The sequence below is a fragment of the Acanthopagrus latus genome, chromosome 8 (assembly GCF_904848185.1).
Source record: "Acanthopagrus latus isolate v.2019 chromosome 8, fAcaLat1.1, whole genome shotgun sequence".
Taxonomy (NCBI): Eukaryota; Metazoa; Chordata; class Actinopteri; order Spariformes; family Sparidae; genus Acanthopagrus; species Acanthopagrus latus.
Genome location: NC_051046.1, coordinates 10,358,421 through 10,383,555, shown reverse-complemented (window position 1 = coordinate 10,383,555; position 25,135 = coordinate 10,358,421). Strand labels below are relative to the sequence as shown.

General features: G+C 40.5%; 2 protein-coding genes across 2 annotated transcripts; both read right to left on the bottom strand.

Annotated features, from left to right (window-relative positions):
* Positions 1–5,663: 5,663 nt before the first annotated feature.
* On the bottom strand, positions 5,664–10,785 carry LOC119024772 (annexin A2-like). The gene is made up of 13 exons (XM_037107871.1): positions 10,661–10,785; positions 9,991–10,048; positions 9,785–9,878; positions 8,212–8,306; positions 7,976–8,089; positions 7,727–7,817; positions 7,431–7,510; positions 7,282–7,341; positions 6,852–6,945; positions 6,658–6,753; positions 6,435–6,493; positions 6,048–6,170; positions 5,664–5,946 (listed from the first exon to the last, which is right to left on the bottom strand). The coding sequence occupies exons 2-13, from the start codon at positions 10,036–10,038 to the stop codon at positions 5,887–5,889; spliced, it is 1,014 nt and encodes a 337-aa protein (XP_036963766.1). The 5' UTR covers positions 10,039–10,048; positions 10,661–10,785; the 3' UTR covers positions 5,664–5,886.
* Positions 10,786–11,063: 278 nt separating this feature from the next.
* Positions 11,064–20,163, bottom strand: ice2 (interactor of little elongator complex ELL subunit 2). Its single transcript, XM_037107866.1, has 15 exons — positions 20,010–20,163; positions 18,310–18,411; positions 17,822–18,179; positions 17,615–17,734; positions 17,391–17,525; positions 17,080–17,196; positions 16,606–16,765; positions 15,986–16,167; positions 15,081–15,888; positions 14,806–14,978; positions 14,574–14,703; positions 13,245–13,329; positions 12,953–13,003; positions 12,132–12,375; positions 11,064–11,510 (listed from the first exon to the last, which is right to left on the bottom strand). The coding sequence occupies exons 1-15, from the start codon at positions 20,150–20,152 to the stop codon at positions 11,355–11,357; spliced, it is 2,964 nt and encodes a 987-aa protein (XP_036963761.1). The 5' UTR covers positions 20,153–20,163; the 3' UTR covers positions 11,064–11,354.
* Positions 20,164–25,135: the final 4,972 nt, after the last annotated feature.

Sequence of the window (25,135 nt, the reverse complement as noted above, 5' to 3'; positions counted from 1 at the left end):
ACAAGCGTCAGATAGAAGCACAGGAACAGATTTGCCCCGAGAACCTGAAGAATAAAGCCTCTGGTTGTGCTGCGGCTCGTCTTCTCCAGCGGATTTTCCTCATGAATATTTCCACTGTTGTTGGAGTGGTGGATTTCAACCCATTGCCGCTTTAAGAAAAAGTGCTTTTGAGAGAAAGAAAAAAAAAGAAAGAAAAAGAAGCCTTTTGGAGTTCAAGATGCCAGACTGTATGTCACCTGACTGTGGTGGATAGTATATTTTTAGCAAGAGAGATGAAGGCCAGAGGTTAGATCCCCGCTGTACAGTCTGGGATCTTTACTCTGAGCTATCGGCGGCTTGCTAACCAGAACAGACGAGACACAGGTAGTGAAACGGTTAAGAAAATAATTTCACATGCACAGCATATTCTTTGGGCTCAGGCAATATCGCTCTGCTTGCCACCAGTGGCACTTTTCACCAAGAAACTGTGCTTTGTGTATTTCAAGCGAGTACAGAAAAGACCATTTCTGCCAGGAGCCAAAAAGAATGAAAAGAGATAGACAAAAATCCTTCTCTTTCTTTTTCTCGGGGTAGCTGAAGGCTATGAAAACCATCTTGTGTTCTATTTTTGAGCTGATTTCCATATCCATGGCCACCTGAGGGAGGTCAGGCTGCTCCGGCCAACTTTCCTCACGGGGAGACGGTGACAGCGACACAAACCCCGAGCGACAAACCATGCTCCGTCCCTTTTCCAGCACCCACGCCACTCACCGTTCTCCCTGGCACCACCGAGGCGCTCACACAGATAGGGGAGAAGAATCGCCATAAAGAGGCAGAAAACAACAAAACCATTTTTTTTCCCCTTTGACTGCTCTCTCAGTTCTCTTTTCTTCTTCTTCTTCTTCTGCTTCAAAGCCTGCAACTCTCTGCTGCGCCCCAGGGTTAATTAACATGAACCAAACAGTGAATGATCAGAGAGAATGGGAAATCTCCAAAGGTTAAGTGTCACACGGGAAACATGTTGTCAGAAGAAGAAGAAAAGGGCTGGGGTTTTTTTTTCCCTTTCCTGTGCGTTCAAAATCAAATGAGAGGGTAGCGTTGCAGAGGGAAGAAATTTGTAGACACCTTTCCAAAAACTTTGCATTGCTCCCTGTCAGAGCAGGCAGAGCTTCACAGTCTGGCTTCAAACAATATCTGTAATTCCTGTGACATTTTGATGAGCAAAAGAACGCCGCAGTTTTTCTCCAACTCGCCGATCTTTCGATGGATTTACTCCCCATTTTTTTATTTTTTTGGGCGGGGGATAATATGGTCATAATTCGCTTTAGAGAAGTACACACAACACAGCCCCGTAAGCAAAAAAAAAAAAAGCTTGCGGGGAGGAAAAAAACACATCCATCACAAAGCTAATCACTGCTTTTAAAGACCCACTCGTTGAAATTGTGTCTCCTCTTGGTTTTATCCCAGGAGGGAAAAAAAGAAAATGACTTCATGATCCACAGATATCCTGGATAGCATGTCTTGCAGGTGAAACAGTGTGATTTCTCCCTGCAATAATTAACAAAGGCTCCTCTTCTCTCCCTGTGGCTTGTCGCTGACATTTGGTTCATGCTTGAGTGTCTGCCTGGCTGATTTCAATCTCTTGCATGAAGGTGAGGCTGAGTTTGTGTGTGTGTGTGTGTGTGCTTGTGTGTGTGTGTGTGTGCATAAGGGCCAGTGGCCGGTCTGACAAGGACATTGGTGACAGGGCCTGGCTTCAGTAGATGGGATTAAGCATCACGGCAACACGGATTAGGAGACCCTCTCAGTCAATCCAGAACCTCCAACAGGTTAACACTGAAACACGTATGGGCCTCGTCAGTGTGTTTGTGATCTTGCAAAAGTGCATTATGTAAAGGGCCGTATCTCACTTGCTTCTGAACACATATTTTGACAATTTACCACATTTATCACACCGATCTCTATACATTTTGTCTGCAGTGACATTTCGTATTGATTTACGCCGGAACGCCTCAGAATGGTCACCTCACCCGCGGCTGCAACAAGCCTTATTTTACATTATTACATTATGTATGCAGGCTTGAGTATGGATAATGGATGAATCTAAAGCAAAGCAGTTTAATTACCCACCATCATTCTGTCTCACCTTGCTGCAGAGCACACATCTTATTAGCCACGGTGTAAATAAACATTAATATGCCACCCAGATAAAGACTGTCCTCATCCTTGCAGTTCTTCTTGGTATATCATCGCCTTTCGCTTGCAAAGTACACACACCCCAAACTGATCCAGTGGCATGTGCAAACAGCGGAGGAGCTGCTGACGCTGGGGCCACACCATTACAACCACTTCACAGAAAATTATCATTAGTGCATCTGGCTGGAGGCCACGCCGCCCCATCAAAAGATTAAACTGTGCACACACAGTATGCATCCATGCATCCTGTATGATTCTGTAATCTGTGTCAGGTTCTTGATCAGACCGGGCGGATCACAACAATCTTTGCAAGCCTGGTCCTTTGTCAGAGAATTCCCTTTTGCACGTTTTGGCAGACCGGCGACCGGCTGAACAGACACATGGGGTGGGGAGGGGGGGGGGGGGCGTCTCTGAGGGCCGACCGAAGGAGGGGAGACGGTGGATATAGATGGAAAGCGTGTAGGTTAACCAGCCACGGGGTATTCTCCTTCATTCAGCACATGGCAATAGAGAGGAAGCTTCAAGCAAAGAGGAAAGTCAGCATCCAGTCCAGCCCTGAGCATCAAATACTGCTGATCTGATAAACTAGAGAAAAGTCTGCTCGTGTCTTCAGGCGGGCTTTTGAACAAACTGGATTGTGACTGGTATCAGACGTGATTGATTCAATGCACAATTAATAACAAAAGCATCTTTTCCTTCAATGCAAACTGCACCTTATGTGTACATACTGCATCCGGCGGGCTGAACTGGAGCAGCGGAGTGTTCATCACACCCTTCGTAAGAGTCTTTTTGGCTCGTCAAGATGACAGCAGCTGAACTCTTCAAAGAAATAAATTGTGTGGCATGTACACAAAGCTCTTTTATAAACTTCCTGATATGTCTGCGGATGGACTGACTGCAGCCAGAACCCGGGAGGAGACAGGCCTTATTCTGCTCTCTTATGTTGTTTCAATTACCAGTCTACTGTACAAAGGAGGCAGCCTGATGGCATGACGAGTGCACGGCGCTCTTCTCTGTCTCAGTTTGAGCCTCATAAAAGGAAGAGGGGCCTGACGATGCCAGAGGCGGAGGATCCGGCTCCGTGGTCTGAGCTGAGAAACATCAGCAGAGTGCTATTCTTTAGAAGGAGATGTCCTTCAGTGTGGTGCCAACTCTCCCCGGGGCAGCAGCAGCAGCAGCAGCAGCACCAGCATATAAGACACAACCTCTTATTTACCATATACAGGATCTCTGCGTGCCCCTAACGAGCCGGGATATATTCAGCGGCAATCCCATAGATAAAGGCCACAGCTTCTCTCACTGAAGACGCGGTGGTTTTGCTGAATTAAATAATGATAATTAAGAAAATATTAATCAAACTCTCTCTCTCGGCTCCGCCGCTGTGTGCAGGGAGCTGCTCCTCCAGCTTAGCCTGTAGGAGTTCTCATTTAGAGTATGCCTGCGCCCTACAGGGCTGCAGGCGAACACACACACACACACACACACACACACACGCACACACACACACACAAACACACAGATGCACACCATTAAAAGCAGACCTTGGTGGCCTACTACTCTATAATTAAACACCCTTTGGTGCTCTGCAGAAAAAGAAAAAAAAAATCGGAGCCAGGTTCAGATGTGTCAAGAAGGGAGAGGGATGAGAAGAAACATGGAGAAGCGTTCGGTTGTCTAAGTTCTCTTCAATGCAATGAATTAATAAATAGCACAAACTAATACCTTCCCAACGTGCAGTTGGTATGTCTGGCGGGCCGGCAGCAGCTTACACAGCTGTACTGTGAAACTTTAATGCTGCTGGATGCCTGCAGCGCTGCCTGGGCTTTGTCTCTGAGGTGAAGGGGGGGGTGGGCGAGCTTTCCACATGTTCGATCTAACTGGGACAAGCATTAGGAAAAAGGGAAGAGGACGCGTCTGACCTTTTGAAACCTGCCATGGCGGCTGGGAACCTCCACTGTTTCCTTCCTTAGATTATTAAAAACATTTAAATGATCAGAAACCTCCTCTCAAACTCAAATGTTATTAGGTGATTATGTGGTATTATTCGTCACCTCTGAGGCTTCAGAGTGCTTGTCATTTGGCTCTAGTTGTTATGGTAATGCGAGGTATTCCATCTCCTTCCCAGCATGCTCTGTGTTTGACATTCATGGGGTTAAAGTCCTCTGAATGATGAAGTGCCAGCGTTTGGGACAGTAAATTGCATCGTTTCAATTGAGAAGAGAGTTCCCCTTGGGTTTGCTGGAGGTCCCCACGGGCTGGCCTTGAACAGAACAGCATGTTGTACATCCATATAAAAAAAAAAAAAAGGGAAAAATATGGTGGTACTTTCCTCTTTATGATGCAGAGATTAATCTGTCACCATATTCGCACATAAATCTCCCTCCCCTGCTTTGCAAAATACTGTTTTACCTTACTTTACTCTATATTTTATTTTTTTATTGCCTATAAACATAAACCATCACAAAGGGCTAATGTCCTCATCAATATTATCACAAAATGATCATAAATCCAGAGCCTTGTTAAGATCTGAAGCCATTTTCCTCCCCTCAGCTACTCAACCAGCGAAAAATATTAGACAGAAGCATTATTTTATCGGGCAGTTTCTCTCACAATCGCAGATGATCTTCTTCAGCACACCACTTAGTTTTCATTAGATTATTAAGTCTGCGCGCTTCCTCCTCACATCCTTTTTCCTCATCGCTGTGTTCAGCAGAACTGATCTTGCCTTTTGGGGCCATTTTTTTCTTATACTTCAGTGGAAATGCCTTGACAACACTGTGGATGTTATTTCATCCTGAGAGACCACAAACTAAACAGCAGAATCTCACCATGTATAGACGCTTGTTTAGTGGTATGCAAATCATCTTTGCCAGGGGTAAAATTAACATTTTTAATTAAAATATTAGCACCAAACAAACACAGAAAAACACACTAATGATTAAATCATCTTGACGGAACCTCATAGTGGGGAAAAAATGAGGAACGTTTGCTCAATAATTCTTTGAATGAGAAGCTGCCGTGTGGATCGTACGTCAGTGTGTTTCTCATAAAGCTGTGAATTGGGTTCGGTTTTGAATTCAAACAATAAATCTAACTGCACTCATTAAAACTCACAAGCTGCGACACAGTTCTATTTTCATTTCTTGCGCGAATAAAAGATATGTTATCTGTATAGCTTTTTTCACTTGTTTTTTTTCACTCACTTTACTGCTCCCAATACATATTTTTTTTTTTTTTTTAAAAAAGGGTCATCATCAAATGTAAAAACGTAATTTGAGATCAAATATTTCATCACATTCAAACATGTAAGATTTCTGCATTTCTTCAGCAGGTATCAGATATCATGAGGCCCTGAGACACTGGGCAGCTGGGGGCTTCTTATAGTTCCTTTTTATGTTGCTATAGCGCCCTCTAATGGTCGCTTAGCTGAATATCAAGTAAGAACAAACTGGGTGAGGTTCAGGGAATGTGAGAAACAGAACTCCAGCTCTAACAGATGATGAACTTTATTGCTGTTTTTTCGGTATAACAAAAGTAAGCGGTCATACTGATTTGTCATGAATAAAAAAAGATAAATGTTTCTTCTTGAACGCTGCATTCAAATGTTTGTGCAAAAAAAAAAAAAAAAGTCAGATGAGCTTTTGCCACAGAATTTGTTCCAAGTGCGGTTTCTATAACACCTTTCCAGTGAGGCCCTTTTGATTGATCTTTTTACTCCTCTGGTCCACACAGGCTGAGCAGCACCTTCTGGTAGTCTCCCTTGGTGTGTTCCTAACAGAGACAGAGCAGGTTTAGAGGGCCCCGCATGACAGAACAGGCCTTACTGTAAATCACTGACAGGCCAGGGGGCTAAGACTGTGTGAGCCACTTACCAGGATAGTCTTCTGCAGAGACTGTCCAAAGCAGCTCTTGTATTCGGAGCAGATCTTCTTCAGGTCCACCTCGCAGCGGGACACAATAATCCTGGTCACCATCTTCTCTTTGGCTCCTTTACTCTGAGCAGACAAGCACAAAGTCAGCACTTACTCAAGTTGCACACAGTCTAAACTTAACTCCAGCAGCAGCTGATGCAACACTGCTGTAAGATAACTTCTGCCAACTTTGGATTCTGTGTTCCCGCAGCAAAAAAATTGCACTTTCACAAGCAGATGTACGCCTTTCTTCTTAAAAAAAAAAACCAAAACAACAAAAAAAAATAGTCTGGCCCTCAAAATAGCCACTTTTGAACATGAAGAAAGAGAGCAGCGCTGTATAACTACCTTCATGGCTTCATTCAGTCTTTTGGCAAAGTACAGCTGTTTGTTTTCGAAACACTGAACTGGAACAGAAAGAAAAAACAGAACATCCACAATAAAACATCTTGCATTTGACAGATTAATTTCTTCCGCCATTTTGGAAGTAAACATAAAGTATATATAATGTCAATTCTAAGTAACTATTATCATAAATAATGAATTTCCTGACGAAACATTATCTACGTACCGAGCACCAGAAAGGACTTCTGCAGGTCTCCTTTAACTTCCTTCACGATGCTCTCCTGCATGTCGTAGGGGCTGTAACTCTTGTACCTCTGAAACACTAGCAAGCAGACACAAAAATGATTAACTGACTGTTTGATGGCTTGCAAATTATGAAGGCAAATTAAAAATGAACGCACAACAGGGTCTCTCCCATACCTCTTTGCAGGTGGGGTACACTTCTCTCAGACATGATAGAGATCCAGGTCGGCACATCAGTTCCTCTAATTTTTACCCCGGCGTCATAGAGAGCCTGAGTTGAATCAACAAAATATAAATTTGATTACATTTGCATGTTTTTCAGTGAAGTATGACATTGACATTAATTAGACATGATGATAACTGAACTTGTGAAGTAGATCATTTCTTAACATTTAAACAGATTCTATTTCAACAACAAACAACTGAAAAAGGTGCGGCACACCAAAGAAACACAAATGATTATGATGGCAAATTTTAGTCTTTTCTTTATTGAGAACAGTAAAGACGTTCTTTAAAACCTCAGAAATGTTTCACTTGATGTAAAAATATTAACTTTTAAACAGATGGACTTAATCTCCCCCAGACAAAGAGAACACTGGAAACTTACTCTGGCATCTTCATCAATCTTTTCGTAGTCTACAACAGCAGAGGGCTCTGCTCTCTTGGTCTGCACAGATATAAGACATGATCCAGTTCAGTTTTGACTGTGTATGTATTGTTATATAAATCATAAAGACATGCAGTAACAAGACTCACCTGCACCAGAGCCAGGAGCAGCTTAGCAAAGTTCCCAGAGGTGTCACCGGCCACATCTTTGTCCAGTTCCTTCTTGAACACTGTGGGAAATATTTCCAGGTTAATCTCTTAGCTCTCTCTGCATGAACAGAGCAATCATGTGGTTGTTCAAATGTCCGATTCAAAAACATTTAAGACAGGTCTTTGAACGAGCCTAGGTTGTACATTAGCAGACAGCACAACAACCTTATAGGTGAGGCATTGTGCTCTATGATGTGTTTTCAGCCCTTAATGTGAACAAGGTGATTTGGACTCACACTCTTTGTAGACCTTCTTGATCTCCGTCAGCTCATCCTTGCTGCGTGAGCACAAAATCTCAATCAGCGTTTCTTCATCTGTTCCCAAGCCCTGGAAGAGACACAAGCCTTCATTATTTATTTATTTTTACGCATGACACTTTCAGATACACACACTTTACATTTAGATTTGGGTGCAGCAAAAAGCGACTCTGTCTTTTGACCAGTAGAGGGTAGTGTAAGCCTTCAACATAATCCAGGCAGTTTTACCTTGATGCTTCCTCTGATCTCTGAGGCGTCGTACTGGGTCGTGCTCTTCATCAGACCGAGGATCACTGATTCCAGAGAGCCAGACAGTGCTGCCTTCAGGGCTGTGATCATGTCCTAAAAACACAGCCACGCTAACAGTGTTACCCGAATGTACTTAATGTGTCTCTTACTGTCACAGCCACCATATAATCAGAGCCGTGATGAAGTGTGGACTTTCTGTAAAGGGCCTACTGTACCTTCTTTGTCCTTCTCTCATACGCAAAAGCAATTTCTCTCCTTTGTGCGTATGTCCGCTTTGTTATGACGTCGATGATGGTCTGTTCATCCACTCCTAATGTGAGAAAGACAGGGGACATGATAATGTTTCACACGGTCAAACACAAAGTATATTTACATTAACGTATATCTAGTCTTTTCCCAGTACATTTACTGAAGTATTACAATTGAAAGGCACACTTTTTGAATATTTCTTGCATAATTGCATGCTACTTAAGGCTTCTTCTCCACTACATTTCAGAGCGAAATATTGTAGTTTTACTCTTCTTCATTTATTTAATAGCTGTCTTGACTGGTTGCTTTGTAGATGCAGATTATAAAGTAATTCACAATTAGTTTGACACCTGTTAAAGGGCCAAGAAGCCATATTGGAGTAAAGGTAAACATATTTAAAGTATCTGATATGAAACGTACTTAATCAATAGCATGAGAAAATATTAATCATATACATTTACATGTATTATGATGAATACAATGGGTTGACTGATTATCAGGTCTGTTATTCAGCTTTTTTCTGATAATGTGATAATATGTGATATGCAATGTATGTAATGTATGTATGTAAAAATAACTAGCAGCTCAAGTTATCAAAGAAATTACAATGTTGGAGTAAAAATGACAAAATTTGCCTTCAAAATGTCGAGGCTTCCCTCTTGCAGTAAGTGGAAAGTACCTCAAAAATGTATGTAAATGTATTTAGTTACATTCCATCAACTACCACTTGTAGTTCTGTGTTTTGATACATAAGAATAAACCAAACTTATAAAGTATTGTTATGGGTAGTGAGCGGTGGTGCTACCAGCTTGTAAGGCCCTGTAAGAGCATATTAAGAGAGTAAATAACTTTTGTTCTTAATAACAATAAGCAGTAATTATGAGGTTATTGAGGGAAACTCTTGGTCAATGGCCAAGAAGTTGCAGATTACATTCGCAAGATGCTAATGAGCAACTAGTTGATGGTTAAATGTGTTTCCTGATATTACGTGTTCACAAAGTTGCGACTTCATTGAGCCAGTCAACAAGTAGATGAGATTCAACTTTAACAGGAGCACTGTGGGCTTTTAACATTTTAATTATGAGGGCCTACAGATGCTATACTGCAGGCTTGAGGTCATTTAAACATATACACTAGCTTTAATTAGTGTGAAAGCATGAATGAACACATATAAAAGAGTGTCTTCTTGCAGAGTTTTCTTTCTTCAACGCATGACATGGTCACAAGGTACTTTCTCCCTCATAACCTCATTTGTAAAGAGACATCGCTCCACACATTCTTCATTATTACAAAATGGTGGTCTGCTGAAGTGTAGTCTGACTGTTGCCAGTAGCCGGAGCAGAGCTCAGCCAGCACCAAGGCACAGACTTGGAGGAGTTCCCAGCATGGTCAAAAACAGTCTAAGCCAGGATGCTGACTCACAAATACCAGCTACTCATCTGTAGAGGGGAGTTTCAGTTCCAAGCACTGATTTTTTTTCTTTTCTTTTCTTTTTTTTTTTTTTTTTTTGGAGCCAACATGTTCAGTATTGTATCTTGCCTTTAGTCTTGATAGCAGTCTCTATTCTGGCTGCATCTCTGTCGGGGTCAAAGTCCAAAGCGGCTACCACAGTCGGGTATTTGGGCTCACAGCTCTGAGGAATCAAAGGAAATCAGAGTGAGACAAAAACAAACTCATGGCTTTTTAAACCGTTTGGAGTGTAACTTTTGCACATAATGTATGAAAGAAAACAAATACGACATTACCCCGATGTTGAGAGACAGCTGCCCGAGAAACTCTGACACCATAGCCATTTTGACCTTCCTGGAAAAGACGAGAAAACGGTCAACACTACACAATGTCGTAATTGCATCTCATTGTAATCCCATCGCTGACTTCTCTGAGCTGAACCATGCGAGGGGTCATGTTTGTTGTGTCTGAAGATAAAATCGCTTGAGCCACCCGAGGAGACGCCTTCTAACAGAGACGCTTCATTCATTTAAGCTGTTCCTTTTGATACAAATCAAATCACTGCAACATAGCTGTTCCTTTGTTTTCACTGGTTTGTCATATACACATTCATAGTTTCTAGTTAACTGGTTAGATACTACTGTCCGCTGACTCTGTACATTAGTTGTTCAGTCTGGCATACATCCTTAAAAAGCAACCCCCAGAGAGACACACCCTGGAAAATGCTACTGTGCTTCAGTCTGGTGTGATAACTGAGGACATTCACATGCACACAAGAAAACAGGTTAGAGCACATGCTGGAGATCAGGAATTCCTTCTTACTTAAAACAAGGTCAAGTTAAGAAAAACAACAAAACACAAACTAAATGGGAATATTATGGCAATCCTCTGTCATGACTACTGTAAATCTTTTCAAGGTGCAAAAGATTCAGTCCACATTAAAATGTTCAGTGACACTGAACTTACCTAAGTTGGTGAAGTTGAGATGAAGCAGAACACTTAACCAGGCGATGTTAAAGTCAAATGGGTGTGGAGGTTTTTAACTTTTTCTGACATAGAGAAAAGGATTTCCCTCTTCCACCTCCCCTAACTCACGTTCCCTCCCCCTTTCCATGCACTCATAACTCCACCCAACACCACGAGAAATCACTGGGAGCTCCAGCAAAAGGGTGGCTCAGAATTTTAAAGCTTTCTAAGTTTTCCCACACAGATCTTATTTAAAGTCACTGAAGCAGTAAACCTGATCTGATGTCTCATCACCTTCAGGAAGTGAGACGTCTCGTGAAGGTGTATTGCTTCAGTCTCCACTTCACACAGACAATAAACGGTGACAAAGGTGTGCATTATAAACAGTAATTGTACTCCAATATGGATATTTAAACAAAGTTTATTGCTGATTTATTTACACACAAATATACAAAAATGTTTCTGAACAAAATAAAACCATAAACGTATAGATTCTATACTGTAAAAGTGCTTCAACATTAACATTCATATTTAAGGTCACAATATATTTCCATTGTGGAATCGTAGACTTTATCAGTGCTTCACTTTCCTTCACTTTCCTTTGCAGTACTGATCCAGCTCCTCTTCTGACTCACCTAATCTATGATAAGAAATTATATGAAAGACATTATATCAAATCCTTTGACGTATGATTTCAAATGGACTTCTGAATCAGCTTCTTGATATAATTGTTACGCTTAGCTGCACGGTTATTTTTCTTCTTTTTCTTCTTCTTCTTGCCTCCTGCGTTGTTGTTGTTGTGCGGCCCCGCTCTTTGGTTTTTGGACTGAGGTGACCCGTCTGTTGCCGTCTGGTGGGACAAACAGAAGGTAAAAAGGCTGCATGTTTTAATCACTTGGGCTAAATTCAACAAGCATTGTAAGTTACACTCTCAAACAATGAACTTTACTTGTAACTCACTAACATGAGTGGCAGATGTTTTTATTGAGGGTTGTTTTTCTTTGTGGTTTCACAAGTTAGATGTGTTAATGTCTTCGCTCTGTGGAATTTCAGACAGGCATCCAGTGAATGTCTCAGGGTCCACGCCAGTAGAGACTGCTGAGCTTCTGTTGATACTGCTATGCTCTCCATTGTCCCTGTTGTTAGTTTTGGGCTCGTGCAGGCAAATTACACAGCAGTGTGCTGGTTCAGCCTGTCTGATAAGAAAATGGCCATGGGCTTTGCACTTACCACAATAAAACAGGAGACTGCATTTTCATTTATCTTAGTTCTTAGAGATCCCTTTGTGTGTATGTCTCATAAAGGGTGTGGACTTCCGAGGCATTGACCAATAAACACCTACCAATTGTTCCAACAATTTTTTCACCTCATTGCCACCGTTTGTCCGGCCATGACCCGAATGGTCTCGTTTGTCTATTTTTGTCACAGTGCCATCTATCAGAGCATGGGGATATAAATCAAGTGCACACACCTTTGCGAAGGGTTTTAGTGGGAAGGTGCAGGGGACGCGGCCGTGTCTCTGGTGGAAGGGCAGGACCACATCTGGATCAACAGGTATCCAGGGCACGAGGCCCGAAGCTGGGGGCCGTGGGACAGAGCTGTGGACCTGCTGCAGGTTGTAAGCCCCCCGACTCCCTTTCCCATTAGCTGCTTTTAATAGGGTCACAAATGGTTCCGCTGCCTTGTGCGTAATCAGGTACTGTCCTTCCTCTAACCTACAAAACCAAATGAAGTCATCAAGGGTGTGTTAAAGTCAAAAACTGACACAAACGAGGAATGCTGCAGAATTTTGAGCCTCCTGTCAAATGACTGAAATGTAGGTGTGGGTGAACAGGGTCTTAAGAAAGCAGAGGTTGACACATCTATTGTGTGTCGCTGAGTAATCGATTGCGTAACCCTCCAACACAAACATGAAGGCAGCCTGACGTCGGATTTTTTTGCCCCAGGCTCTCAGACCTGAATGTCCAGTCGTTTCATCACCCTGAACAGAGCATGAGCAGATGTGCTCAGACAACTCACCTGTAGATGTTGTCTGACTAAACAATAGAGTTTAAACCCTTGTCAAACCACACTGGTTGGAATTTGTATAGTTTTATATATATAGTTTTATACATAAAACATCAAGGAAATGTTACATTCAATCTAAAAATGTAGCTGTACAGCTCAAAAAGCACAGCTCTCTCTCAGGATATTCTAACAGGAGTGCAGAATGAGGGTATCAGATCGTGTTGAGAGCTCAAATCTAATAATCTACAAATGACATGAAGACAGTGAAAGTCCTCAACAGTTTACCCAGTCAGCTTTTTCAGTAGGTGGTGCAGTATATTCAGTGACTTGGACGGCCTGTGGATGGAAAAGAGACATCACCAAGTTACAGCTCATCTGCTTTGCTAGATTTCTAAAATTTCAACACCACATCTGATGACAAAGCCAGAGGCGACGAAAGCAACCGTTGATGAAAAGGCTCGGATTATTGATAAACTGACTGCAATCTCTAGATGACAATCTCTTAAATAACATAATCACACAGTGGCGATTAGGTTAATCCCAATCATCGACACACATCTGTTGGAACGACACTCACTTGAACTCACAGGAGATGTTCTGTCTCCAGTCGTCAGGCAGCTTTCTCAGCAGAGCTACTTTTGATGTGTGCGCATTGATGTGAGCTGCGGAGACAGAAAGGGAGGGCGAGAGATGCACCGGGAAAAGAACAAGAGCTAATGAGCGTGCACATCAAGAGCTTCACTTCATCATCAATGCCATTCCTAGTGCTTACAAAGTAATTAGTCTGTGATGATTTGCCAGCGTTGTTACAAGCTTGAGTGGGTGGTAAGAAATGCTTGTTGGTCCTGTCTCCTTTTTCCTGCCTCCCACTCCAGCTTGTAATGCCTGCATATTTCAATGGAGCCTTCCTTCAATTATGGACTGCTTTAGGGCCTGTAACCATAGCTATAAATACACAATTGAGGCAATGCCACAAGATAAACCACATGATGAACTACAAACCACTGAACAAAGGAGGAAGTCTTTTGTCAGTTGTTCCTATTGCATAATGCCATTACATTAGAGATAAATCATATTGTTTTGAATAAAGTTTGAACGCCATCATTGTTTTCCCAATGGGTATTCCTTTTCCTATTCTACTGTTAACAACCAACGACACTACAAAATCTTTTGAAACTGAAACATGCTCCTGAAAAAAATCTAGACTCCATGATACAGGGTTACAAAAGCAAAGCTAATTATAGCAGTGACAATGATCATAAAGAAACCGGTATACGGGCTTGTTGTACTCACAGTAACACTGATGACGTCAACTATGCTAACAGACTGGGAAGGTGTATAATTTGCGGGCTATTTTTGCTAAAGGTCTACATAAGACGGTAAAGAATTATGCTCAGTAGATGATGACGAACATTACCAGCCGACAATTCAAAGAACCAAGTACAAAAGGGGGTTGGAGTCTTGAGAGACTTGAGCTACAGGTAAGCAGCACATGCAAGTCAACAAATATGCATTACGGGGAGTTTAACCAAAGTTCAAAACAACATTTAGCTGAGCTCGGCACACTGCATTCTCTGTAATTCCCCACAATCATGTGTGGCTGTAGTTATGGCAACAAAACAAACTCAATCACCACACAGTCACAGCAGGATGGTGAGTCATCTACAGACTATTCCATTGGTTTGTGGGAGGATCTGCCATGTGGACTCGACTAATCCCCATGTGGGAAGGAGAGGAAAGAAATCTCTTTTTTTATCCAGATAAATATTATGATGACTTTTTTCTTTGTAATTATGTTAAAAAATGTAAGACTAAAAGGGAACGTCCACTTTACTATAGAACTAAGAGCAATTTGGCTTTCGATTTTCATTTAATCTAGAAAAGGTGAAAGTGCATGAAGTTTTACCTGTGTATGATACAGTGCTGGAGTGGAGCAATGTCTCAGTCCACAGCTGGCAAGCCTCGCTGCTGCTTAGACACTCAACGCCATAACTCAGTTGGTACTCCAGTTTGGGTAAGACGTGCACTGGCACAAACTATTGGGGCAGAAAACAAAGGACAGTAATAGGACTGTTGCATATACTAATTCTAAGGGTTGCACAGTATGGTATGGTATATCTTTAGACAAAGATGCATACCTGGTTTTGGCTGCTGCTGGCTACTTTTCTGCTATGGGTCAGTGACACAGAGCTGCGCACCATGAGCAGCAAATCTTGCAGACTATAGAGCTTGTAGAGCAGGTTGCCTTCCTCTGGAGCCTCGTAATCTTGTTCATCTTCTGTACCAGCCTGCAGATCTTGTGACAGTATTTCTGCATGAGGAAACAATAAAATACTTAATTCTAATACTAAATAGTAATTCAGCAAATTCACATGACTTAAAACCAAAGAAGTAAAATTGATTTGACGCTAACTTTTGTGCTCTGGAGAAGTCTTGGCCACTGCTGCAGATTCGAGAGGAGCAGCACAGGTCTTCCCATCCTGGTTGTGGTTTCTCTCCAAGTATGAGGACACACAGGGCTTAACCAGGGAAATTGAGTGGGATTGAACCGAGGGTCCCGTACACTGGGTGGATGAGGTGCTCTCCTCAGATATGGTTGAGGATTTGGCTGTGTCACTGGCAGGATTGAACATGGCTGTCTGCATGCGCAGGATCTCACTCAGCTGGTCTCCAGACACCTTTGCTTTTTTGCTTTGTCGCCTCATCCTGGCAACATTTTGAGGGGACAATGACTCTGAAGTTACAGGCACAGATTCAGTAACAGGGGAAAGTGAGGAGTTTGCAGAGCACGATCTGGTTGTAGGTCGTTTAGGTGTTACAGCTGGAGACAAAGAGTCATCAATGACCAGCTTCTCGTCATCTGAGTCTCCTGTAACAGCAACGTCTTCTTCACTTTCCTGAGCAGAGTCCTGTCTCCTTTGTTCTGTTTTTTGCACAATGGTCTCACTCTGAACCGGCTGTGTTGTCTCCTCTGTCATGGGCTCATCCAAATCTGCCACTGAGGTGGCTGTCTCTTCTTGTGAACAGCTTTTAGTGTTTCTTAAACGTGGGGAACTTTTTTCTTTTTTACTTTCAACACATTCAGCCTGCTTCTCCTGGAGCTTCTGCGTCTTGGGGGTTTTAATGGCCGCTGTCTCACCAAATGTCTCGAGGTCAGTGAGGTCCACCTCAAAGTCAAAACTGGTGTCTTCAAAAGAAACAACGTTTCTTTGAGAGCTCTCCTGATAAAGAAACAGAAAACAAACAATTATTGCACTGATGAAACTGCATCATGTACACTATACCACACTGAGGACATCTATTTGTGCGTCAACATACCGGTGAGATTCGCTTCTCATTGGCAGGAAGCTCTGTCATTACATGGAACACATTTTTACTTCCATTCTTCTTGATGGAAAGCTTCAAACTCTCCTCATGGTAGATGTGGCTCCTCTCTCTCACTGTCATCTCAGTCTTCAGCAGAGGTGAATCAATATAAACAGTCTTCTTCTGACCACTGCCTGTAAGTAAAAAAAAATAAAGGAAGTCTGAAACAGTGCCATCATGTGGCCATTCAATATCTGTACAAACTGTCTTAGATTCATTACTGCTACGTACTGTATTTCTTTCACAGACAATATTATTTCAAAAACGGAATCGGATGACTATCTTGCAAAATCTGCTACTGAAACCTATTTTACAGTGAATGTAACAATCTTACGACGGATGTACAGATCCTAATATTCCAAAATGCAATGCTCTATTTAAAAAATAAATAAAGAAATAAAAGAGACATCATTACATTCAAAAACACCAGTCAAGAAGAAATGTACCATTGATGTAGCCAAGAATCTTGCTCGGGTCATGATCTGTCTCTTAGAAAATCTTTGGTTAAAAAAAAAAAAAAAAAAGGTGGGTATCATTTCTGCCAGCCTGAGTTGCTAAATGACACTGCTCACCTTTTCCTGGCCTTGCTTTGACCCAGACAGGCACTTCCCATTGCTCTGCAAAGTCAGGGCCGTGGTTGTTCAGCAGCCTGAACAGAGCATCTCGAGTCAGACACACGTGAGGCTCATAACGAGCGCACAGCTTCTCTGCATTACCGTCACTGCTGATTGTCTGGAGAGAAAAAATGAGACTACGTTAATGCTACAGAACATCTGCTGTATCAAAAAAAAAACACAGGTAACTACACAACTTTCTAAAATTAACTGGACTTTGACAGAACTGCATGTGACCTGGCATCTTTCAGAAACACAATTAGCACTGGTTTTGCTGAGCAAGACATGAACACCCTCTGGTGTCTTTTGTGAAAACTGCAAGAGCTGAAAAGGAGTTACAATAGACCCGCGGTCATGAATCCCATTCTAGCAGTAAAACCTCTTTGTGACTTACTTTATTGGAGTAATTAAAAAAGCGAGACAATTGCTTACAGCGTGCATGTCCTTAGCTTTTTTAGCTGGAGGATTCTCTGATGAAACACTCTGATAATCCGATGCAAGCTGTGCGTCAGCAGGCACTATCTTGTGGTCTGTAATATCCACATTGCCCTGGAGAAATAAAAGGGTACAAATATGGAAACAAAGGAAGTGAATCAAACCCAAAAGGCTGATTCTGCAATACAACAGTACAAGTTGAAAGGTTGAATAGAAAAGTGGACAGTGGTGTTTCTGAACAACTTCAGTACATTAGGGGATAATCCTACACATATGGGAATACAACAGCTCCTTTAAAAGTAAATTACCATGATTAGAAGCTGTTTCTCAAAGGTCAAAGTCAGTCCTGTGTCGAATGTTCCCCCTGTCAAACTAGTCATCTCATGGATCTGGTAGAGCTGCGGAAGTGTCTGAATGCACCCCAAACAGCTCCTGAAGAAATCCTGAAAAAATAAATCAGGGCCGTGTTTTAAGACTTTGAACATACTTCTCACAGCGCCGATGACAGGTGCAATCCCTGTGGCGTCAGTACCTCTGAATATTGCATAGCTCCCTGTGATATGAAGTTGTAGTCGTCAGCGCATATTCTGGCCACATCTTGCAGGTACCTCATGAACTGCATCACTTCACTGTCTACTCGCACCTTTAAACTCTGAAATACAAGAGTGGATTATTTGAATGAGTGATGGAACAAGGAGAAGCAGGATTTAAATATCATGAATGGGGTGAATGTTTGTACCTGTGAGGGATGGTTTCTGTTTTTACTCATCAAAATATCAAGATACATCTTTTGCTCTTTGCTGGACAGGGTCGACAAACAGGGGTAGGGCAGTCTGGGTTCAGGATAGGCAGCATCCGCCTCATTCTCATCCTGCTTTAGCTTTACTCTTGATTTTTTGGCACCCTTACATTCTTCTGAGCCTTCTGCAGGATTGTCTGTGCACGGATCCTCACTATCACAGCTGTCCCACTGGGACCCTTTGCTGCTGATGCAACTGCTGTCTTTAAACTCGCCGGCTCCTTCTGTGGAGGGAGAGCAGGAGGTTTTTGCAGCCCCAACTTCATGCCCCTGTTTTATGTTGGCATTCTCTGCAGGACTTAGGGAATAAGAAAAGAATGGGGAGAAGATAACATGTCAGACAAACAATCGCTAGTTAGCCTTTGAAAAACACAGTAAAGATGCACCTCATCTGATGTTTTACTTAAATCTTTTAGTTATTTAAATACCTTTGTAGAAAGGCCCACAGTTCTCTGATATTTGGTGCAAGAGAATATTTGTCGTAGAGATCTCTGGTGAAGAAAGGACCATCAGGGACTGGAGGGTCCTCCCTTAAATCAAAAGGAGAAAATATAGAATATTAGAGGGTCTGTGTCATACCCAGACATCCATAACTGTTTCTGCACTGTCCTGCTTTTGTTTTGGGATTGGTTAAAACATCTTGTTGCACATTTTAAAAAGAACGCCACTGTAGGGTCGTTCACAATAAATGATAAATGTAGTGGCATTTTCCAAAACACACCAATACTGAGCTAAAATGTGCGTAAAAGTACTTGGTTTGACAAGAATCATGAGCAACTCCATTTCAAACTGTGTCTATAGAGATTAAATTAACCATTCCTTATTTTATATGCGTTTCAGCTAATACAACACAGACAAGGTTCCACATGACATAATATCAGCCATTATATTACCACATACACTGGCACATTGCCTTCCCTGTCAGCTCTTATATCAGGTATTAATGCTTTTCACCTCACCAACCAAACACACAGTCAGCAAATGGCATAATGGCAAGAATAAAGTAAAATGAATAAAATAACACTTTATACTCGATGAGCATCAAATGGGCAAAACAGTACGAGAAATCTTTTTAAATAATCGTTTACGTTTCTTTTCCGGTCTGTATTAAACATTTTCTAGGTACAGCTTGAAAAACGTTTTGACACATAGTTGTTGTTTTTTTTTTTTTTTAACATCGTAATTAATGAATAAATGAATGAATGAATGAATCAATTGATTATTATTATTATTATTATTATCTATAATTTAGTGCCATGTGATGTGAAATCACTTTAAATCTTTCAGTGGGCAATTTTGCATTTATCCAGCTAAGTCTTTGCCATGCATGTTGGTTCCTTCATTTAATTTATTTCAAAAAGCAAATTTATCTTCATGAAATACTGAATTATAACAAAACATTTAACACTACACAATATATGTGCTTTTCACTGCCAACTGTGTTATTTTTTTGCACAAAACATGCGAGTATTTTCCATTTTATTGATCTCTTATTCGTACATTTTGATACTGTTGTATCTGTAATGGAGAAACTGACTCCAAACTCCAAACTTAGACACAACATTGTGAACACCACCACTTCCCGTTAAAGCCTTCAAAATAAAACAAAACGGTATCGTAGCGTTGCTTACTCTAAATTAATTGTTTTCAACACTAACAGCCACGTAATTGCTCAATTAGTCCGTCTTGCTCAGTCCAATCGGTTATATGCATCTGTCAATAGATAACACCAAACGTTTCGTTCGATCAAAAGAAGCACTGTGTTTAGCTAGCGTGCTAAGCTAACTTCCTGCCTTATTGAAATAGCTTGACGGTTAGCTAATGCTAGACTGAGGCATGCTTTACATACAACAGTGGAAGTCCACAAAAAACAGCCGCACAAACCCAGACACACACTGGTGGTAGGTGTCCGGCTAAGCGCACTTTTATCATACAAATAAAGCTCACCAGAGTTAAGTTAGCATGGCTAGGTTAGCCTATCTGTCACAACACAACTCTCTGGCGTGCGACGCTAACTAGCTTGTTTTGCTAACATTAGCCAGCCCAAAGTTAACGAATAAGTTGAATTGCATCAATTGGCACAAAATCTGACGCTACCACAAAACCTTGCAGTGGATTTATTACTCACCAAACCAGCTCCATTGTGGCCAGTACCAAGCGCTCCGCAGGAATGACAGAAACCCCTGTGACTGTAAATAACTGAGTTAGCATTAGCTCGCTAACAAACGTTTGACAGGCGACATTCTTCGTCTGTTGAAATGATGTTGACATTAAAGGCCTTGTGTACATTGCTGCCCCCCAATGGACATTAACTAGATCTGCCTATTTACTGTGTTGATGAATACATATCCATGAAACGGGATGATATTTAAATACGAGTTATAATGATCCCAAATGTTGTCTTTACTTGCTTTGGCAGGGTTTGTAAAATCACATGGCTTCCAGCTCCAGCGCAGACAGTTCTGGATCTCCTGCATTTTCCATATTATGACGTTCATACCCTCATTTTGGCTCAGGCATGGATCCCGGGGTATGTATGTGCACCGGTGTTTTGGTGAGTTACATATTTAAAAAAGATCAAGCCTCAGAATCAAAAGGTTGAAACCTCCCGTTGGTCCTGCTAATAATGGAAATGACGTTTTTTTTTCTTTTCCATTCGGTTAATGATAAACATGTCAACACCTTTTCCAAATATTTTAAGGATCTGACAAATCAACTCAAAACATTCATATGAATGACTCCACAGCTTTGTCAGATTGCAGCTCCCGAAGGCTTCATCACCACGGTCAAGGTGCTACATCGCAAAACTGAGATGACTCATTAATATATATTCCCTGCAGGGAAATTGAGTCATCCATTAAAAATAACAGACCTGTTTCCCAGGAGGTATAGAAACTACAAGGTGTTACAAAGAATCTGCAGAGTTTGTGTGACGAATTGAGGGGAAAATGCTGAAACTGATCTTTAAGAGAGTTCCAGATTTTACTTTTTCTTTAACTCACCACAGATTTCCTTCATACCTATAATTCTGAAATTGGACAGAATTGCCCATGGTCACATATTTTAATCATGCAGTTCAGTCGCATAAATTGTTCGACTGGCTGAGGTTTTGACTGAACTTAACTTGTTACAAGGATAACTGAGTTTACATTGGATTTATGTCCAGACTACTGCAGTGAACTTCTCTGGTTATTGGTTTAACTTAATATGTATGCAGTAATGGGTGTATTTACATCATTATAATATGTCTTAGATAAAAATGTCTTGGACAAGTTTGTTTTCTAGACATATGTTTGTGTGCATGTGGTTAAAATTGTCATGCCTTTGCTTGGATATTCATTGGCAGTCGCGCAGATTTACATGTGAGCAATAAACCAATTGAACTGCTACCACCTCTGATTCAATATTGAATCACTAATCAGGATGGTTAGGCCTGAGCAAATGATTAAATTATTGTCAATTAAAACTGATCCGTTTTAATAACTTTGTTATAAACAGAGTGAGCTGGAGAGGGAGAGATTAGACAACAGAGACAGATAAAGAGTCAGAAAATAAAAGCCCATTACAAGCGGTAAATTTTATTATGGGATAACAGCACATAAAGCACATCTAAAATCGATGTGTCCAATGCACTTTTAATAAAGGTAATATTAAAGGTACAGTTTCTAAGTACAATATAACAACATTCATATTAGAATGAAAAGTATTTAAAAGACAACATTAAATTTCTTATTTTTCTTTACAGCCGTATTTACAAAATGAATCAAAATACTTATTTTCATATTTAAGAATCAGACAAGAAGGAGCAAAACTACGTTTGTGAATAGACTACCTGCTAAAGAGAGTTCAAAAGAGCTGGATAAAAAGGTACATGATCATCTGTCCCCATTTTAACATCAGTAGCAAACGTGTGACTTAGAAATTTGTGACGACCACACACTAGTTTCGGCTTTCCCATAATTTGCACTGCTTTTGCATGAAAGACAAAAAAAACGAAATAGAAAAAGAAAATCAACCCGTGCTCCACCCCACCCTTCGTGTTAGGTTACCCGAAACCGACTTGAGCATACACTGAACACAGAACATTAAAGAAATCCAGATGTGTTGTATGCCTCTTTTACAAACACATACAAATATTTGATATACAATGCATTAGTAAATCTTCCGTTCTCTGTGAATTCAAAAAAAAAGAAAGTTGATATAAAACAAACAGAAAGTGAAGAAGAAATGTGGTTTGCCTGTTTGTTTTTGCCTAATCAAAAAAAACAAAAAACAAAAAAAAAAACAACAAAATGTGCAGGTGAGCTTTTGTGTTATATCATCTGCGAGCATTTATTTGACCATTAAAGATCGACACGGAAAACAAACTTCCCAGCTGTGTGTCTCAAATGAGGTGAGGGGGGTGACATGTACACTCTAGAAACGGACCACCGAGAAAACATTAAAACCCTTTTAAACATCGCGTGTCAACCCACGTGAGGAGAAATGATTAAACATCACATAAAAAGGAGGAATCTGAAAAAACATTTTTGAAGCAATGCGAGAGTGAGAAAAAAATCATCCTCATGTACAAAATACATTGTCACTTCAGTTACACGTCTGGAAGAAACCACAAAAAAAGACAATCAAAAAACCCATGTATGCATCTTGTTACACCGAGAGGCACTCAGTGTGATACGTTGTATATTATTGCAAGCATATTCTCACTGATATTTGCTACAGAGTGGAGAGAGAGAGAGAGAGAGAGAGAGAGAGAGAGAGAGAGAGAGAGAGAGAGAGAGGGAGAGAAAAGGTCAACTTTGTCCTCAAAATGGCAATTTTTCGTTTCATGTACATTTGTAACACTTCTCGTGGTGCAAAAAAAAAAAAAAATATGCCACTGGTCTCAAGAGAGAGAAAAAAAACCTTTTCAGGATAGTCTTAAAATGGGGGAATAACAAAAGCATACCGAGGCTCTGTTTTTAATAATAAAATCCAAGCACCACTTCCCTGCATCAGGTGAAGAACTATGCAGACACAAGAGAGGTAAATATTTAGTATCTTAAAACCTGACAAACTATAGCCTCAGTGAGTGGTTTTTTTTTTTACAATCAAAGAAAAAACACAATACTGCTGTTTCAGTTGGAATATTATCAGATTTTTCTTTTCCGCAAACCAGAAAAAAAGCAACCTTAAATAGTTTGTTAATTAGCAGATACTAGCTTTGCTATAAGTCAGAAGGAAATAAGTGCCTTATCCCGAGACGAGCACACTGATACAGGGTGCTGGCCGGGTACATTTTTAACCACTATCATTTTCATTATCATTATTTATTTATTGAGTCCTAATATCAATAATACATTAATATGCAATGAAATGAACGGACTAATAGGGCGGCCAGGCTTAGGAATCAATACTTTTTGTTCACGAAATTAACTTACCTAGCACCACACGTTAGGGCAACACAAAATAAATGTCAGCACACCCTATTCTCTATCAAACTAATCCTAAAGGAAGGGGAAGCAAACTAGAAACAAGAGTTATCGTACAATATGGTGTAATCGATAAACAGATAAATATTTCCACTGGGTAGGCCTTAGTAGCAGTATTTTCCTCTTACCTATACAGACAGAAATTACAAAGCTACCTTTTTTTTTATACAATGTGATCAATAATAACATTAAATATGGTGGATAAACAGCCGAGAATGAGGGAGAGAGAGAGAGAAAAATAAGATATACAGCATACAGGCCAATGTCAAGTTCTTAGTTCTCCACCCAGGAACAGAACTGGTCAAATATACAGATGGAACATAAAAAAAAAAAAAAAATTGGAAAAAAAAAAATCCACGAAAAAAAAGTTTCAACACAAAATAAAAACCAAAAAAAAAAAGTGATAAATAAGAGGTGTATTTACATGCAGATGTTCAAAGACTATTATGCACAAAAAGAATCAAAAAAATAATACACAGACATATATTATTGCTTGACATTCGATTATGGCTAAAAGTTGCTTCTCGTTTTTTCCTTTTTTTTAAACTATATTCTTAAAACGTAATTTTTTTTTAATCATAAATCCTTATCAGCTGTGCTTTGGAAAATGAGTTCTGTTTTTAAAAAATGTAAATGACTCGACTCATAATTCTGGGTAACACACCGACACTCCGGCACAACTTTCTTTTGTTTTTAAGCGTGACATAACTCCCATCTTCACAATTTTACGGTCAAGAAGACTTCTTTTTTTTCTCACAAATTTTGCACTCCAGAATTCATTTCAGTTCCTCTTCAACCCCCGAACTGATAGAAAGCGATGTTTTTTTGTTTTGTTTTTTCGCGCTGTGAAGCCGGGTCAATGTCGCCTCACAGCCATCGGCAGACCTTTTGAATTGTCGAAGGCATTATGTCATGCTTTTTTAAAAGAAAAAAACCTACACCTATCATGGATGGATCAAGCTCAGCGTCTCCAAAACCATTTTTTTTTTCCCTCCGACAAAATAAAAAACAAACCGAGACCCTCCTCGTCCACATAACCCTGTTCCTCTGTAATTATTAAAGCCTTGTCTGGGGTTTTTATTTTATTCACACACTGTGAGAACAAACACATACACACACGCTCACACACACTATTGCTTTTTTTTTTTATACAAACAGACGACAGAGCAGAGACAGAAGGGACCAGCACATTTTTTTTTTTTTACTGAATACTATACACTGATTGAATAGTACACTTAGCATCAATCCCTTTACTTAAAATTGGGATATATCTCAAGTGAGAATATACAGAAGGACATCACGTTACAGGCCTGTGTGAAGGCGCAGTTTATAGTTTATAGACACAAGAACTCATGTGTTTGATGACCATTGACCTGCTATCCTGCCAACCATACCAGTACATTAAAAGATGAGAACAGAGGGGATGGGGCTTTGTTGTTTTGTATTTTCGTTGTTCTAGGCTGAGAGTTATTAGTTCGAGTCAGCTGAATGAATAAAGTCAATCGAAAAAAAAAAAAGGATGACGACTGCACTGTAGAGACCCGTAATTGTAACACAAGGCGTATTGCTTGATTTCTTTTATGTTGTAGAAACTCGTTACACGCCACCCAACCATTAAGTCTTAAGAAAACAAATTCATGAGAGAAGAGGCGTTCTGGTGGTAAGACCTTAACTATGTGACAACGAAGCTACATTACAACAGCTTAACAAAGAATCAAACCATATATCAGTTGTTTTTTTGTTTTCTTTTTGCAAACAAATAAGACAAATCTCCATCTCGTGT

Excerpts from the sequence above, each read along its gene's own strand:
- LOC119024772 (XM_037107871.1), bottom strand. The coding sequence starts at position 10,038 with ATGGCTATGGTGTCAGAGTTTCTCGGGCAGCTGTCTCTCAACATCGGG. Across the intron at positions 9,879-9,990 it reads AGCTGTCTCTCAACATCGGG|AGCTGTGAGCCCAAATACCC; the intron begins GTAATGTCGTAT and ends TTGATTCCTCAG. Across the intron at positions 7,818-7,975 it reads AGATCAGAGGAAGCATCAAG|GGCTTGGGAACAGATGAAGA; the intron begins GTAAAACTGCCT and ends TGTCTCTTCCAG.
- ice2 (XM_037107866.1), bottom strand. The coding sequence starts at position 20,152 with ATGTCAACATCATTTCAACAGACGAAGAATGTCGCCTGTCAAACGTTT. Across the intron at positions 18,180-18,309 it reads CTGTGGGCCTTTCTACAAAG|TCCTGCAGAGAATGCCAACA; the intron begins GTATTTAAATAA and ends TTATTCCCTAAG. Across the intron at positions 13,330-14,573 it reads CAGCACTGTATCATACACAG|CTCACATCAATGCGCACACA; the intron begins GTAAAACTTCAT and ends CTGTCTCCGCAG.